Source organism: Condylura cristata, unplaced genomic scaffold, assembly GCF_000260355.1.
Source record: "Condylura cristata isolate star-nosed mole 26May11 unplaced genomic scaffold, ConCri1.0 scaffold00019, whole genome shotgun sequence".
NCBI classification, from domain to species: Eukaryota; Metazoa; Chordata; class Mammalia; order Eulipotyphla; family Talpidae; genus Condylura; species Condylura cristata.
The window spans coordinates 654,373-673,140 of record NW_004567120.1 but is presented as its reverse complement, the minus strand read 5'-3'; the positions used below and the strand labels follow the sequence as shown (position 1 = coordinate 673,140).

Here is an 18,768-nt window from a genome sequence, read left to right as displayed (position 1 = left end):
GGATTTCACCTTATGAACTTTGCAGGGAAATAATTGAACCTGTAACTCCATTCTCCTGAAAAAATAACTTTTATCACAAATCAGATGAAATTTGTGACTACTGTGGCAATCCAAAAGAAAATGGCATGGTTCATGCCCCCAGAGCTTAATACCAACAGGAACATTAGAAATTTAGAAAGTATACATACCCATGTCTGTGTTTGTATGTGTGTATGTAAAGAAACTATAGAAAAATCAATATAATATTATCTTGTAAAAGTAGTAAGGTGGTCTCTAAAAGGTACAACTTAAAATTAGTTTTTTTCTAGCCATAATAATTTACTTGTCAAGTATCTAAAAATAACCATGAAAGATTAGTCTGGAAGAACATCACAGGATGAGTTGTTATGAACCAGAGTGGTTTGAGGGAGCCTGAACTTTCAAGACCAGAAATGCCAGAATGTTACTGGTAATGATGAAAACTTGAACTATTCTTTCAATATATTTAGGCTTAAGTAGTTTGAGAATTTTGTCTTTCTTTACTGGCTTCTTCCTCAGACCTATGCCTTATGAAGAGCTCACTCAGCTGATAGATGAAGCCAGTGAAGGGGACATGAGTATTTCAATCCTTACACAGGTGAGTGGATTCTCATGGTTGATATTTTCAAGTTTGTTTTTAATTGATCTGATCATTTCTGAAAATAACAAAGTAGGCCTTTTGAGACCTTGGCTATAATTTTTGTTTGCATTTATTCCATACACAGGAAATAATGGTGTATCTAGCCATGTATATGCGAACTCAGCCTGGCCTCTTTGCTGAAATGTTTCGACTTCGAATTGGTCTGATCATACAAGTTATGGCAACAGAACTAGCCCACTCCCTTCGATGCTCAGGTATGAATTTAATAACAGTTTCAGGCAGAATTCACTTTTAATGTAGGTCTTACTGAGTTTTGGGTCAGTAGAGAAAGAAAACCAAAACTTTTTTTTTAAGATTTATTTATTTATGCATACAGAGCTGTGGTACAGGCCAGAGGTGCAGGGGTGGTGAGAGGATTCACAGAGACAGAGTGGGGAACAGAACAGGCAGACTGACGAAGTACACTGCTGAGGGGAGCAGTGGGCAGGTCAGGAGAGGTCTGCCGCGCCATGTGGGTCACCTCCCTGGCAGGCAGGGATCGAACTCTTGCTGAAGAGGCTTTAGCTTCTTAGTGCTGTGCTTTAACTGGATGCGCCACCAGGGAGGGCCCCCAAAACGTTTTCTTAATCAACAACTCAGAAGCTGTACATAGGAATATTGTTCCCATATTAGTCAATATTTATATAAGGCTAAGGGCTGTATCATTACCAATTTATATATTAGTTCTGCAACTTCAAAACTACCTCTTGGGGACTTTGTACTCCAAATCATGTTCCTCCTAATTCCCGGAGTAATTCAGAATATGCACTGAACTTGAATGTGACTGGCTGGGTTAGATTCTGATTTCATGGACACCAATTTGAGTCACTGCATTAATTTGATCATAATGTTTGTATCCTGTCAGTATTCAACATCAGGATCAAGTAAATGAAGACCATATATTTTTTAGAATTATCTGTGTTTATTTTATTTTATTCCTTCCATTTTAATACAATGTTTACTTCTCCCCTCTTAGGTGTAGGCCCCATAGAATTTCCTCTCCCAATTCACCCGTGTACTATCACCACAGTGTCTTGTGCTTCTCCCTCACTACATTTTACTCCGCTCCTTCCCCCTCCCCTGCAGGATATTGCTGGTTTATAATTGTTTGTTTTTGTTTTGTTTTGTATTGTTGTTATTTTCCCCCATGCACCTTATTTTGTTCCCCTGTATTCCTCCTATAAGTGAGACCATCTGATATTTTTCTTTTTCACTTAGTATTCATGTGTTGGCATCTGCACTTGACATTTTGCTTGTCTTCTTGTGATTTTATTCCTTGCTTTATTCTGTTCTTGTTCATTCTTCTGTTGGTTTTGGCTTTAGGATATCTTGTTAAAAAAAAAAAAGTGTGGGTTTAATCATAATGAATTTCTGGAGTTTACATTTGTCTGCAAAAGTCCTTATTTTTTTCTTTATAGAAGGAGAGCTTTGCAGGGTGTAGTATCCTTGGTTAACATTTGCTATCCTGAAGTTTGTTGAATGTGTTACTCCATTCTCTTCTTGCTTTTAATATTTTTTCAGAGAGATCTGATGTCATCCTAAATTGGCTTTCCTTTATAAGTTAACTCTTTCTTCCCCCTTGTCAGTTTAATTATTTTTTCCTTGTATGGGACTCTATTATGTGTCTTGCTGTAGTTTTCTTTTCATTATGGAAATTTGATGTTCTTCTTGCTTCTTTTATGTCTATATTCATCTCTTTTTTCATGCTCAGGAAGTTCTGTTCAATTACCTCCTTGAGTAATTTCTCATTTGCTTTTTCTTTCTCCTCACCTTCTGGAATTGCTGTTAGTCTTATAATTCCTCTCCTTATGTTGTCTGATAATTGTCTAAGTGTTTCTTAATTCCTTTTCTTTTGTACTTCCATTTCCTTTTTTCTTTTGGTTCTTTTTACTTCTGTATCTTCAAGAGCACTGATCCATTCTTCTATTGTATCGATTCTGTGTCTGTTACTTTCCCCAGAATTCTCTAGCTTCTCCATTGATTTTTTGATCTCCTCCATTTCTTTCCCTCTTTAGGGACTCTATTTCATTCTTCTGATCATTATTTTTTTTTTCATATCATTCCTTTTTGTCTTCTTTCAATTTTATAATGATGATGATTTCAAATTTTCTATTAGGTAGACAGAGGGATTCTTTCATATCATCGTTGTTGAGATCTGGTAACAGATTTCTTTTTTGTGGAGTGTCCTTCCCCTGAGGGCTTGCTTGGTTGTATTTTTCCTTTTCCCTGAGGTTTGTTTCCTAATGTGTTCTATGTGTTGGGACATTGTGACACTGGTACTGGCAGGCCTCTCGTTGGGGGTGTTCCTTCAGGGATGTACTCCCTATCTTGCCACAATGGTGCCAGCTGTTTGTTTTCCTGATGCATGTAGTTGGCCTTGGCAGCAGAACAACATCTCTGCTCCAACTTATAGAAGGGTGCTGGGCTCACTTCTGACTGGTTTGCAGGAAGAGCTCTCTTCTCCAGGCACAAATGAATGTGGGCCTTGGTCACATGTACTTTTCACTTCACCTCTGACTGTGGGATCCGCATTTCCTCAGTTCTGCGCAGGTCTGCTAAGGTCTCAGCCCCAAAATCTCTTTTCTCCACTATGACATCCAGTGTCTATTATCTGCATTCCTGGGGGAGAGCAGCAGCAGTGGTGGCAGCGGGAAGCACTCTCTGCTGCAGATTGCAGATGGGTGTGGGGCCTGGGTCACATGAAATTTTCACCTCACCTCTGACTGAGGGCTCTTCACAGTTCTATATAGGTCTCCTGAGGTTTCTGCCCCCAAACCCCTGTGCTGACACTGTCAGGTTTCTGTTATTTATATTATCTGACAGGATAGTGTTTTTCGATTAATATTATTTAATTGAACTGCCGTTGAAATTAACTGTAAGGTATATTTGGCAAGACAGAAATTTTAATTAGAAGAATAGCTGGAACCTATGAAAACTGTAGTGTAGAATTATATAAAGTATTGGGGGAGGGGCTTCCTCCCCCCCCATAACTATTTTCTCCATTGGTATTTGTTTTATTTCTGTAAGAATGGGTAAATTAGTGAAATAGAGATTGCATAGAAAAATAAAATCAAAGTTGCAAAACTCAGTCCTAAATATTGTTTCAATTAAATTTTCCCAAAGAGCTTTTAAGTGATTTATTAAGTAGCTACATTTATTGATTTGAGTATACTCTAAATCACATGATCATTTATATTAAATAATCCTTTGAAGGAAAATATTAATAATCATTTTAATACCTATCATATGCCAGATAAATTATTTTCTTTAGTATTTACATGTTATTTAATGTTTACAATAAGCCTCTGGAGAAGGTATTCTCGTTTGTTTTATTTTCCTTTAGTACTTTTTTCCCCTTAAATTATTGTTCATTTTTTACCATATTTGGTTTCTCGCCTCAGGTGTAGTCCCCATAGTTCTCCTGCCACCATTGTACCTACCTCTGGAGAAGGTATTCTTCATTGTTTTATTTTCCTTTTAGTACTTTTTTTCCCCTTAAGTTGTTATTCATTTTTTACCATATTTGGTTTCTCACCTCAGATGTAGTCCCCATAGTGCCTACTGACCATCCATCACCACTTCCCTATGCTCTTCCTTCCCCTGTTTTGACTCCTCCTCCTTCCCCTTCCCTGCTTTATGCCTTAGATCTATGGTCCGTTTGCAAGTTTTGTCTTTTTCTTGACAGTTTAGCTCTCTTTTCTATATTCCACATGTAAGTGAAAACATCCAATAGTTGTCTTTTTCCTTACTTAACTTAGCATAATCCCTCCCAGCTTCATCCATGTTACTTCAAATGGTGAGAGGTTATTGTTTTTATCCTGAGTAGTTTCCTTTGTGTGTATATACCATATCTTCTTGATCCTGTTATCTGCTTGGGAGTATTTATATTGGGTATTCTTGTTGTTCCACTTTTATTGATAAGGTAACTGAAACTCCTGTAAGTTAAATAACTTTCTCTAAGTTACACTGCTAGTAAATAGTAGAACTCAATTCCAGGTCTGCCGGATTCCAAATGATTTCTACTTCAGCATTTGTTATAGATTACATGTAATACATGTTATATCTATATATATTGCATGTATGGAGAGAACATGTGTATATACATGTATATTTGTGTGTATGTGTGTATAGTCTCTATCTGTAGGATTCAAGAATGTCTATGAGAGGTTCTGATTATTCAATAATCAATATCAATGTGGGATAAACACCCAAATATTCCTTACTTTTTCTTAATTCCCTATTAAGGCTCTTTTTTATTTTTTGCCTGTGTGTCCATCAAAACCACCGAGTCTTTATTTCTTATAATATACACTCAAAATCCCTTGGTATTATATTCAAGGCTTCAACAGTCTGGTTTCTATCTTCTATTTCAACAGTACTTCCCACTAATTTTACCAATCCCCATCCTTGAAGATTGATATCCCCTGTGATTTCCAAAGATTTTATTGTCTACAACTCTAACATTGCACCCTTTCAGTCATGTTTTATTGTTATTTATCTTGTTTACATGTCCAGCCTTTCAAGGACAAGTATGTCAAATCTGTTTGTACTCACATTGCTTGAAATTATGGCTTACATGTGTAGTATTTATAGTATCTTTAAGTATCTGAAGTTGATGAAAAAGTTCATTATCTCCTCTTTATTCATAATTTCATGGATTCATATGTAATATTTTCTATGTTTTCACTTCAGACCGAGGAGTTTTTATTATTTTAATCTATCTATGTATACTATATTCATTCTTTCTCTGACTGACTTCCAGTTCTGTTGTTCTCCACTTATTCTTCACACCTTTATACAAAGATTCCACTGCATACCCAAATGATATGGAATGGGATGGGAGCGGAGAGAAGAAATCAAGGACTTGGTTAATACATAAACTGGATAGCCAGTCTTTATAGTATTAAGATAACATTAAAAATAAAGTATGGCAGGGCCCTCCCTGGTGGCGCAGCGGGTTAAAGCAGAGTACTAAGAAGCTAAAGCCACTTCCGCATGAGTTTGATTCCCGCCTGCCCCGGGGGAGATCCACATGGCGTGGCAGACGTCTCCTGACCCGCCCGCTGCTCCCCTCAGCAGTGTACCTCGTCGATCTGCCTGTTCTGCTCCCCACTCTGTCTCTGGCGAATCCTCTCACCTTCCACATCTCTGGCCTGTACCCAGTTCTATATGAATAAATAAATAAATCTTTAAAAAAAATAAAATATGGCAGTGTGAAGACTTAAGAAGCACAGTCCTACAAATTTCTTTTATAAATGTGTTATTCTAACCAAGCAGCTTAAATTCTAAGTAAGAAAAGAAATAGAGGGAAAACTAGGGCAGGTATGGGAGGCTAATTAGAAATCCCTTTGTCCTAATATTTCTGCTGACTAGCTGAGGAAGCCACAGAAGGCCTGATGAATCTAAGTCCGTCAGCCATGAAGAACCTCCTGCATCATATTCTCAGTGGCAAGGAGTTTGGAGTGGAACGAAGTGGTAAGTTTAAATAGCCATGTTTCCATCTCACAGTATTTAAGTGTCTTGGGTTTTAAATATTTTTTTTTTTAATCAGAGGTACATTTCCCCCAAAATAATAATAGCTTTCCAATATAGGAAACAGTAAAAAGCAAAGATTTCTTCTGGAACAAGACTTGGAAACTACTTTATGTCTCATTTTACCCCTTAAATGATACATCAACTAAAAAGATAATTACATTTAATTTTGGACAATTTTATCTATTTCCGCTTATTATCCAAAATCTCTACTATAGGACAGCTGACAACAACCCATATCAGCTGAAACTTCCTTGTATTCCAATTGACACTAATTCAGTAGCACTTACAGTGGGGAATAACTGTGTGTGCCCTTGTGCTTGGGTATGTTTGTGTAACTATAATATACCTGATATATCCTTTTACCTTAAACTTCAGATACATGTAGGAGTCTCATCACAAATTAATCTTCATCCTGCACTTGTGATTTGGCAGTGGTATTTGGTATGTGGACAAATATCTGAACAAATGAAGAGTCATCTCTTGTTTTCATTTTTTAGGTTTACAATAAATAAATATGCAATGTCAAGTGGATGGATACCAAATTTTAGAGTGATAAAAGAAAGGTATAAAGTAGTGCCTCTCGTGCCTTGGTGTGCATAAGAATCACCTAAGGATCCTGCTAAAATGCAGGCTCTGATTCAGTAGGTGTGGAGTGTGGTCTGAGATATTTAACAAGGTCCTAAATGATGCTAATACAGCTGCTCTATGGACCACACTTTGAATAACAAATTTATAGTTGGTCAGGGTTTTTTTTAATTAACTAAAAATTTAAAGAACATAGTATTTGTATTATATTTATTCAGGTAATGGTTTGCAAAACTGTATATATTTTAGGTAATATAAGTTCATACCTCTACAAATGTATGTTATCAGACCACACACACCACCAAAGCCCCCCAAATTCTCCACCATTGTCCATTGGGCCCTCTCTCCACTTTGCTTCCATCCTTTATCCCAGTTCTCCGGAACTGGTAGCCTCAGTTCTGCAGTCAGTGTTTTGTTTTTGTCCGTTCCTTTTGTTTGTTTATATTTCACATATGAATGCGATCACCTGAAATTTGAAAAGGACATTTAAGCCATTTAATCGTGGTTGAGAAAATACTTTAACTTAATTATACTCTCATCTGTCATGCTATATAGTTCGTCCCACTGATTCAAATATCAGCCCTGCTATATCTATCCATGAGATTGGTGCTGTTGGAGCAACCAAAACAGAAAGAACTGGGATCATGCAATTAAAAAGTGAGATAAAGCAGGTAAGATACTACTTAGGTTAACTGGAATATCGTTATGCTTGAGAATAGTCTTTTAGAATCAGACTGTTGGGATCACATATGTTGTCTCATAACATGAGTTTTGATTTGAGCCATTTATTTTTCAGGTGGAATTTCGTAGACTCTCTGTCTCAACTGAGATTCAGGTGAAACAAATAAGGATCCTTTAACGTAGTTAACCTGCCCTTAGTTCTATATAACATGCATGAGCTCATGACCTTTTCACAATTAAAATAACAAGCCACAAGTAGCTTGTTTGACTCTCCTCTGTAGCAGTTATTTTGTAGATAGTTTTCCTTTTTCTGAACAAAAGTATGTTAATTTGGGGAAGAAAATAACATAGTTCTTCCATCCAAGTACTAACCAGGCCTGAACCTGCTTAGTTTCTGAGATAAGACGAGATTGGGCACATTCAGGGTGGTATGGCCATAGACAAAAGTAACATATCTATAGCAAGATATTGAAACTCTGAGTTCCTACTGTTAGGACTAACATATTATTTTGAAATTGATATTCTTTACAAAACTAGACTTGGAATTCTTTGTTTTAAGAACAAGTACTAGGAGAGAACACCATACTGAACGCAGCACTTTTTAAAAGTCGATTTTCATGCATTGTCTAAAAATTATATTTTTATTTTTATGATAGAGTATATGAAAGCTGTTATAGACATATAGACAAGAAACATCTTTACCAGCATGGGAGGTGGTTGAAGTCACTATATATCATATTGTAGCCTCTTACTCATTTTTCCTTGAAAATGAGAATATGTGAGTTATTACATTATAGAAAAAAAATAGTTAACACAAATTTCCATAGTTTCATGCTGCTTTAATTTTTAAAAAATAATATGTTTATTTTTACATCATTTTGTGCCTTTTTACATCTCAGTTGTAATCCCTGTGGGTTTCCCATCACCAAGTCACCCATGTGCCATCACCATAGGTCTGTGCACTTCCCTCCCCCCACTATTTTTGATCCCATTCTCCCCTGGACCTTTAAACTCCTGCTATGAGTGAAACCCTTTATATTTTTTCCTTTTCTTTCTGGCTTATTTCACTGAGCATGATCTTTTCCAGCTCCATCCATGTTGCTGCTGAGTAATATTCCATTGTGTATATGTACCACATCTTTTTAATCCAGTCATCTACTTTTAGGCATTTGGGTTGTTTCCATGTCTTTCCAATTATAAATAAATATGCTGCTTTAATTTTAAAAGTATGTCTAGAAAAGCAGAAGAGAAATGTCATTTATTTGATTTCTTTTTAGGAATTAGAAATAATTTAGGTAGGGAATGAGCCAATGCTTGGAGTTTAATTTGAAGTAAACTTAATTTCAATACATTTATCAAATACCCTCTATCACAAGAGCCTTGTGATAGAAAAATGTTCACTTTTTTCCCAGATAATTTTGATAATCTGAACAGTTTCATGTTTAAAAGGTGAAAACACTACATTTCACATTGAAAAGTTAAAATGATGTTGTTTGGCAAACAATCCTTGTTTTGGCTGAGAGTGATTGGTTAAACATTTTATATATTTTTTATAGACAGATGGCCCTACTTACAAGTTCATTATATATTTAGAACTTGAAATCCATGTTCCAAACTAGATTAATATGTTATCAAGGACTTGGCCAATAATAAACCAAGGTATATTATATAATATTTTTATACATTCACTACCTATAGTTCTTCAAGAGAACCACATTTTATAAATGAGAACACTGAGAGCCCTAAATTTTCATTACATTCTTATTTCCAAATATTAATTTACATCCTCACCTGCCTATCTGGTAATTTTTATTTTTCTATATCTCAATCCCTCACCAACTCCCTTTTTTCTGATTATGAAAATAATTTTTTTAAAGACTTATTTATTTATGTATACAGAACTGGGGTACAGGCTAGAAGCGCAGGTACTGTGACAGGCTTCACCAGAGGCAGAGGGGGGAGCAAAACAGGCAGATCAACGAAGTACACTGCTGAGTGGGACAGCAGGAGGCCGTCAAGAGAGGTCTGCTGCGCCATGTGGGTCACCTCCAAGGTGGGGATTGAACTCATGCTGAAGTGGCTTTAGCTTCTTAGTGCTGCGCTTTAATTTGCTGTGCTATCAGGGAGGGCCCGAAAAGGATATTTTTAAGGTAGTTTATTTTCTCTTTTACCATGATTTCTAGTATAAGGATATTGCATTAGCTTTTAAAATGATAACAACATGTTAACTAGTTACTTGAATGCTCTGTAATTTTACTGAAACTCAAAAAAAACATAAAGAATGATTACCTCATCCCTTTTAGAATTTTATTTTCTCAGGTGCTGTTTATAACACAGTGGTAGTCATCCCCTGGGCATAGATTTGATGTTACCTTTTCTGGCAACTTGCTGTTGTTTTGTAGTGTATACCATTCATAGGTGCTTTTAAAAAAATGTGTTATATACATGGAAGCAGCCCAAATGCCCAAAAGTAGATGACTGGATTAGAAAGATGTGGTACATATATACAATGGAATATTACTCAGCAACCAAAAAAGAGAAACACATGTCTTTTGCAGCAACTTGGATGGAGCTGGAAAAGATCATGCTTAGTGAGATAAGCCAGAAAGAGAAAGAAAAATACCAGATGGTTTCACTCATAGCAGGAGTATAATGGACCAGGCGAGAAAATAACAAAAATAATGAACAACCATAGACAAGAGACATTCTGTGGGGGTGGAGTGGGGAATGGGATCAAAAACGGGGGGGCGGGGGAGGGAAATGCACGGGACTATGGTGGTGGCACAGGGGTGATTTGGTGGTGGGAAACCCGTGGGGATTACAATTGAGATGAAAAAAAAATGTGCAAAATGATGTAAAAATAAACTTTTTAATAAAAAAAATAGTTCTAGATGAAAAAAAAATGTGTTATATAACTCATGACATACTCTGAATACAAGAACAAAGTGAATTTAAAAGTAAAATAAGCATAGATAAACTTTATGTATGTGAAATCTTTCCATTTCTTTTCCCCCCCAAAAAAAGTAGAGAAGAGGGTTTTACTCTAGCCTCTTCCCTATTTTAGAAAACAAAATTCAGTTTAGTAAGCGTTTGTAAAGCATTTATTCATTGGTTCTTTTAGCTAGTATAATTTATTTCATACCTACTATGTACCAGGCTGGGAACTTCTTTAAAATGTAAATTCCTGGTCCCCATCTTAGGCCTACTGAATCAAAAATACTGTGAATGTGGCCCAGCAATCTGTTTTAATAAGCCCTCTAGATGATTCTGATAGGCTTTAAGTTTGCAAACCATTGTGTTAGCTATTTTTTGTTATTAATTCATTAGGAAATATTAATTGAATGCTAATTTTGTGCCAAGCACTAGAAATATAATAGTGAACAAAATAGATATGGCCCTTGCCCTCATGGAGTTTATCGTTTAGAAAGACTGTTGTCTGAATAAACCTCCTTGCTATAAATTAATGATTAATATTGACTTATGGTTGCAGATCTCTCAAGCTAAAAAGATTTAGGCCAGATGACAAACAAAAATGGAAAACTTACTGGAAACAATACTAGTGTTTCTGTTGATGTACACCAAAAATACCATATAATGAGCTAGTATAATAAAACTTGACCATTGTTGACCGGGGTGTAGAAGATAAGTTAATCTAAAAACTCAAATGTTGTGGTTTGACCCCATTATCAATAGCCTAGTATCTTGCTGGTAAACAGGCAATGAAAATAAATGAAATGACAGCTTATCTACTTAGTAGATCAGTGGAATAGCCAGTGGCCAACTTTTTTTCTTTTACATAGCAGTTGTTGGTGACTTAGGTATTTGATCCAAATTAAAATGTTAGAAGTTCTTGGGCACTTTCTGGTGGTGCATAAGGTTAAGGCACAGCAATATGAAGCTAGCTGCAGCCCCTTCAGCACCATTTCAATCACCGGCCAGGGAAGTGACCCTCCTGTCTTGTCCGCTGCTCCCCTCAGCAGTGTACTTCATCAGTCTGCCAGTTCTGCTCCCCACTCTGTCTCTGGTGAATCCTTTCACTGCCCCTGCACCTCTGTCCTGTACCCCAGTTCTGTATACAGAAAAAATAAAAATATTTAAAATAAATTATTTTTAAAATGTTAGTTCTTTTTTGAGATAATATTTCAATTTTCTTCTTTCTGTTTTATACTTATTTCAGAATCTAAACAGAACCACTTACCCTCATGCATTTCACCCCTTCCTTAGTACAAGTTTTTCTAAGTTCATTATGTTGTAGCATATATCAATACTTCACTCCTTTGTATTGCTGAGTAATATTGTATTTATGAGCCATGTTTTTTTTATTCATTCATCATTCTATGGAGTTCTAGATTGTTTCTGGTTTTAGGCTATTATGAATAATACTGCTATGAACCTACATGTACAATTTTTTGTATGGATATATGTTTTCATTTCTCTTGGATGTACATTTACAAGTTCTGGGTCATTTACTAACTCTGTTTAGCATTATGAGAAACTACCAAACTGTTTTCCAAAAGGGCTGCATCATTTTACATTCCCACCAGCAATATATGAGGTTTACAGTTTCTTCATATCCTCACCAGTTCTTGTTATTGTCCATCTTTTCTATTCTAGCCATTTTATTGGCTGTGAAGTGGATTTTGATTTGCATTTCTCTAATGGCTTATAATATTAAAATTGATGTTAAAGGGTTAAATTGCTTTCAGACCCTAAAGCACAAATGAAACAAAACTTGCCTAAACTTTTCTTTGAGGTTTGCTTCCACGAACAGTAGAGCCTGAAAACTTAACAGTAAATGACCCAGCCTGAGCATGGCAAGACATGACTAACCTTGAAGTGAGCACCACATTGGCTGACGCATAAGAGGGAGCCACCCAGAAGCAAGGGGCCCATCAACAGAAATTTAAAACTTCAGTTATCTGCAAAAGCCTCTTCATACTTCTCTTTGTATGTACTGCCCTGTAATTAGCCAGCGAAATTCACCCAAGTCCACATTTATTGGCACTTAACCTACTCCTTAGCCACTAAAATTTAATTCTTTTGTTTTCAACCCCATTCCCCAAACCAATATAAATTCCTCCCCCTGCTTAGATTGGGAGGCAAATTTGAGTTTTTATCTTGCTTCCTTGCAGCCAGCTTATTTCCTCTCTCAAAGCTGTTGCCACCATTGGCTTATGCACATCATGCAGTGAGCCCATTACTCAGTAACAAACTGAGCATCTTTTCAATGTGCATATTGCCTCTTTATTTTTCTGTTCTTTAAGAAATATACATGCAAATCCTTTGTCCATTTGTTAATTGGGTTATTTGTCCTTTTACTGTTGAGTTGTAAAGTTTCTTGATATTCTGTATATAAGTCCCTTTTGAGTTTTAAGATTGAAATATTGTGTCCCATTTTGTGGGCTCTTTTTGACTTTCTTTTTGTTTTCTCTCCAGAGAATATTACTTTTGTGATAGTGTCATCTGAAGAATAAAAGTTTTTAGTTCTGATGAAGTCCAATTTATTTTTTTTTCCTTTTGGCTTTCATATCAAAGGTTTTTGCCTAGTCTAAGGTCACAAAGATTTAGTCCTACTTTTTGTTTTTTTGTCTTATAGATTTAGCGCTTACATTTAGATCTGTGAGTTATGCCCCCAGGTTTGATGATTCACCAGGAGGGCTTATAGAACAGCATATAGTAGTTATCACAACTATAATTATTTTTTTAAAGATTTATTTATTTATTCATACAGAACTAGGGTACAGGCCAGAGATGCGGAGGGTGAGAGGATTCACTAGGGACAGAGTGGGGAGCAGAACAGGCAGATCGATGAAGTACACTGCTGAGGGGAGCAGCGGACGGGTCAGGAGAGGTCTGCCGCGCCATGTGGATCACCTCTGGGTTGGCGGGGTTCGAACTCATGCTGAAGTGGCTTTAGCTTCTCAGTGCAGTGCTTTAACCCGCTGTGCCACCAGGGAGGGCCACAACTATAATTATTACAGTAAAAAGATACACAGCAAAATCTGCAAAGGTAATGAGTACATTGCAAAGTCCAGGAAAACAAACTTCCAATAGAACACACAGATAGCATACACTTAATTCCCCCTGCAGTGAATGGTGACAACATGTATGAAATACTGCCAACTAAGAAACTTATTAAAGACATAGCACCCACACATTTTACTGGGGGCTAGTCGTATAAATGGCCCCTGTCTGGCACATAGTAAAACTCTAGACTCCCAGAAGGAAAGCAGGTTTTCAACAAAGACTGTAGTGTTTGCACTAACAATTTAGGCACAGCAAACTACTGTTACCAATCTGGGAGTAGGAAACCTCCAAAAATCCAGGTTTTCCCAAAAATACCTAAAAAGCAACCTTGTAAGCAGGGCTTTCCAAGAATAAGATGTTTAACCTGCTGTATTAACTTTTTTCTGCACAATTACCCATTTGGATTTAATTTTTGTGTATGGAGTGAGGTGCGGGATCCAACTGCATTCTTTTTCATGTGCATAAAAAATTGTTCCATACCACTCAGTGAAAATACTGTTTTTTCCCAATTTAATTTTCTTGGAAGCTTGTTAAAAATTGACAAAAATACAACAGTGTATTTCTGAAATTTTATTTCTATTCCTTTGATCAGTATGCCTAACCTATGCTTATGTCATGGTCTTGATCACTGCGGCTTTTTTATATATTTTGAAATTGAAAATTTTGAGTCCTCCAACTTCAGTCTTTTTAAAAGATCCAGTGGAGTCTCCTGAATTTCCATATAAATGATAGGATCATCTCTTCAGAAAACCTAGCTGGAATTCTGATAAAGATTATATTCATTCTGTAGATCAATTTTAGGAGTATTGCCATCTTTACAATGTTAAGCCTTCTGATCCATGAACATAGGATTTCTTTCAATTTTCAGGTCTTTCATTTCTTTCAAACTATTTTGTATTTTTTGTAGTATGTGATTTATACTTCTTTTGTTAAATTTATTCATAAGTATTTTATTTTTTGATGTGATTGTTTTCTTAATTTTATTTTTAGATTTTTGATTGCTGCTATTTCATATATTGATCTTATGCAATTTGACTGAATTCATTATGAGTTCTGATTGTTTTTTAGTGAATCCCTTATATTCAAGATCATGTCATGTGCAAATAGAAACTATTTTATTTCTTCTCTCCACTCTGTAACTTTGATTTCTTTTCTTGCTTAATAGACCTCGCTTGGAACCCCCAGAACAATGTTGAAAAATAAGTAGGGAGAGTAAATATCCTTGTCTTGTTATGATTCTTGAAGGAAAAACACTCATAGTCTACATCATTGATTATGTCAGCTGTGGGATTTTTAAATATGTCCTCTATTAGATTGAGAAAATTTCCTCTCTGTTCTTAGTTTGTTGAGTGTTTTTATCATGAATATTTTATTAAATACTTTCCATGCATCTGTTAGAATGATATGGTTTTTATTCTTTATTCTGTTGATATGGTATATTACATTAATTGATGTCTAGGTATTACGGCAACCTTGAACTTCAGGAATGAATTTTACTTTTATCCTGGTGCAAATCCTTTATATGTCCCTTAATTTGGTTTACTAGTATTTTGTTGAGGATTTTTGTATCTGTTTACATAAAGGATACAGTAGTATCCTGTAGTTTTCTTCTGATATCTTTGCTTTTAGTATATAGATTTTTTTTTGCCTCACAAAGTGAATATTTTCCCCTTTTTTGTAGAGTTTGTAAAGAGCTGATATTAATTCTTACTTAAATGTTTGATATAATTAGCCAGGAAAGCCACCTGTGCCTAAACTTTTCTTTGTGGAAAGTTTTGTGAGAACATTTGTGAGCTCTATTATAGATCTATTCAGATTTTCTGTTTTTCTTGAGACATTTTGGGTATATTGTCTTTCTAGCAGTGTGTTCATTTCATCTATGTAATTTGTTGACTTATGGCTCCTGATGGTATGTGCTTAGAATCTTTACATCTATGAGATCAGAAGTGAGGTCCTCTCTGTATCTGTCCTTATGTATTAGTGGTCTGGTTTGTCTAGCTGAAGATTTATGAATTTTGCTCATATTTATCATCAAAATAAAAAATGTTGGTTCCCTGATTTTATGTATTATTTTTTCTATTCTCTTTTTATTTTGTTCTGTTCTGATCATTGTTATTTTTGCCTTCTTGATTTGGTTTATTTTACTCTTCTTATTTCCATTGTCCTAAGATGGAAGGTTTGGTTATTGATTTGAGATCTCTCTTTTTTTAATACAAGCATTTTTTTAAAGATTTATTTATTTATTTGTACAGAACTGGGGTACAGGCCAGAGATGCGGAGGGTGAGAGGATTCACCAGAGACAGAGTGGGGAGCAGAACAGGCAGATCGATGAAGTACACTGCTGAGGGGAGCAGCGGGCGGGTCAGGAGAGGTCTGCCGCGCCATGTGGTCGCCTCCGGGGCAGGCGGGAATCGAACTCATGCGGAGGTGGCTTTAGTTTCTCAGTGCAGTGCTTTAACCCGCTGCGCCAACAGGGAGGGCCAATACAAGCATTTTTAACATATTTTCTTTAAAAACTATTTTAGCTGCATCTCATACATTTTGATGCATTGTGTTTTCATTTTCATTTATCTTAGTGGTCTAATTTTCTTTGTGATTTTTTTCTCTAACCCGCAGTTTATGTACGGTTGTGTTGCCTAATTTCCATGTATTCGTAAATTTTCCAAATTTCCTTCTGCTGTTGATTTCTAATTTAATTTGCTGTCAGAAGACATGCTTTGTCTGGTTTCAACTCTTAAAAATGTATTGAGGCTAGTTGTTTAATAATAGCAATAAACATACCCATACAACAGTTTGCATATGTGACCAGTGAAAGAGTCGCTAAGAATGTCTCATAACTTCAGCATATTTTGCCTCCTCTTATATATCATACTACTTTCTAAAAGAACTCTACAAGTTTAAATTACTACTAGCTACTCATAATTCTACTATCTTCACCATAACCAATTTATTTTAGGTGTTATAGTTAATATATGATTTTTTTTATCCTGCAATGTGTTTATTATTCACTATGCTATAATACTTTATCAGTAATAACTTTAAATTTCTATTCTGTCCTCTCCTTTTTCCCCAAGTCACCTGGAACCTCTGTAACTCCAAGTAGTGGGTCCTTTCTTAATGCATATGGTCAACAGATATCTAGAGATAATCGTCAAGGTCAGTGGCAACGTAGAAGAAGATTGGATGGAGCACTGAATAGAGTCCCAGTTGGATTTTATCAAAAAGTATGGAAAATTTTGCAGAAGGTGAGCATAGCACATTGTAGTATGTCTCTTTATTTACTCCTTTGAAATCTATTCTCTACCTGGCTAAGATATGACACTGGTGTGACACCACTGCAATTATATAAAACTCATAAATTAATATAAAAACATAGAATGAAGCATAAAAATTAAACTACGAGTTTGTTGTTTTAGCACTATTGATAATATAGTCCCTATTGATATTTATATGGTTTTGTTTATAAATTAGAACTCAAAAGTCATCATTTCTCTGTTTTTTAAAATAGGTGGACACTGTAATACATTTGCTACTAATGAAAGGGGTGATAAAGAGATCAGTTTCTTTGTAAATATTGTAGAGTGGAAATACTGTTTGTACCAATGTGCTGTTAATAACCAAGTAATACTATCGTAAAAACAATTGCAATATCTGGGGAGTTTTTATAAGAAATTCTTATCTATTTTATTGCATGAAAACACTAAATAAACACAAAGTAATAATGATGCTAGTAGTCTGAAGGCTCTGTTGGTCTGACCAATATTCGTTCTTATTTCAAAGTCATAGTTTCTCAAAAGCGTTTAAATACACATCACAGTATTATGATTCTAACATTTAGAAAGTCAAGAAGAGAGCTGTACTCATTCATAGGTCTATTCACAGTCTCCTAGAGTCCACTTTTTGTTTCATAGCCTTTGGTAAAAACCTGAAGAACACTTTGTGCATGACTTTGGACTTCGAAACTCTTAGTCATCTGACATTCCTCAGGTATACAATTGGGTGATCTTTTGAAAAGATGAAAATGGTGATCTTCCTTTCAAATATATACCCAGAAGTTGTTTTCCTTTCTAACTTCCATAACACAGTAATACTAGAGACTTCATAGTTGTTTCTTGATTATTGCAATTCAATTTCACAGGCACGTAGTCATAGCTGTTCAACAAGAAGAGATATTGAATGAAAATGAGGACAAATACGGGAAGTATATTTAAGATACTTAAACTAACATAAGAGTATTTTTTGGAAATTGAAGACACACATGTACCAATGACCCTGTGGAAAAAGAGACCTAAATAAGAGTTAGAAAACATGAAGAAACTACAAGAATTTTCAGACTCCAGTAAGAGAAGAAACATAAGATTAATAAGTATTCTAGAAGCCGAAGAAAGAAAAATGGGATCAGAGACTCTATTTAAAGAAATAATAACTGAGAACTTCCTAAACCTAAGGATGGTATAAAACATAAATGTCCAAGAAAGCAAAGGAACACCCACATTTCTAAATGTAAAATGAGCCATACCAAAACACATTATAGTTAAATTATCAAAAGTCAGTGATAAAAAGGGGCCTCCGTGGTGGTGCAAGGGGTTAAAGCACAGCATTCTGAAGCTATGAAGCTATTTACAGCCATTGCAACACGAGTTCCATCCCCAGCCAGGGCCTACCCCACATATGGTGCTACAGACCTCTCCTGCTTCACCCGCTGCTACCTCTGCAGTGTATTTCAGTTGATCTGCCTGTTCTGCTCCCCACTCTGTCTCTGGTGTATCCTCTCACACCCAACACCTCTGGCCAGTACCCAGTTCTTGTATGTATAAATAAATAAATCTTTAAAAATATTCAGTGATAGGGACCCTCCCTGGTGGCGCAGCAGGTTAAAGCACAGCACTGAGAAGCTAAAGCTACTTCAGTGTGATTTCAATCCCCAGCCCTGGAGGTGACCCACATGGCACGACAGACCTCTCCTGACCTCCCCACTGCTCCCCTCATCAGTGTACCTCGTTAGTCTGCCTGTTCGCCCCACTCTGTCTCTGGGGAATCCTCTCACCACTTCTGTACCTCTGGCCTGTACCCCAGTTCTGTATGTGTAAATAAATAAGTCTTTAAAAAAACAAAAAAAAAGAAAGAAAAGGAGAAAAAACACTGACACCTGTTGAAGCTTTAAATAAGAAGAGGCCAGGAATGCAGAACCCTAATCTGACCTCCAGCACTGTGCTGAGCACATTGGCCCTGCATTATCTGTGTGTATCGTCCCTCCAGCCCTCGGTCTGGACCTCTGGCT

The 18,768-nt window shown here is 36.1% G+C and overlaps 1 protein-coding gene across 2 annotated transcripts in view; it reads left to right on the top strand.

The window, feature by feature from the left end:
- Positions 1-18,768, top strand: part of PHKA1 (phosphorylase kinase, alpha 1 (muscle)) — a 98,598-nt gene that overhangs the window by 71,952 nt on the left and 7,878 nt on the right. The window contains exons 23-28 of one of the 2 annotated variants that reach the window (XM_012727232.1): positions 538-616; positions 744-873; positions 6,032-6,133; positions 7,334-7,449; positions 7,575-7,613; positions 16,562-16,732. In XM_012727232.1, coding sequence (XP_012582686.1) covers positions 538-616; positions 744-873; positions 6,032-6,133; positions 7,334-7,449; positions 7,575-7,613; positions 16,562-16,732 — 637 coding nt within the window. The remainder of the gene's footprint in view (positions 1-537; positions 617-743; positions 874-6,031; positions 6,134-7,333; positions 7,450-7,574; positions 7,614-16,561; positions 16,733-18,768) is intronic. The other variant, XM_004685582.2, reaches the window with a different exon arrangement.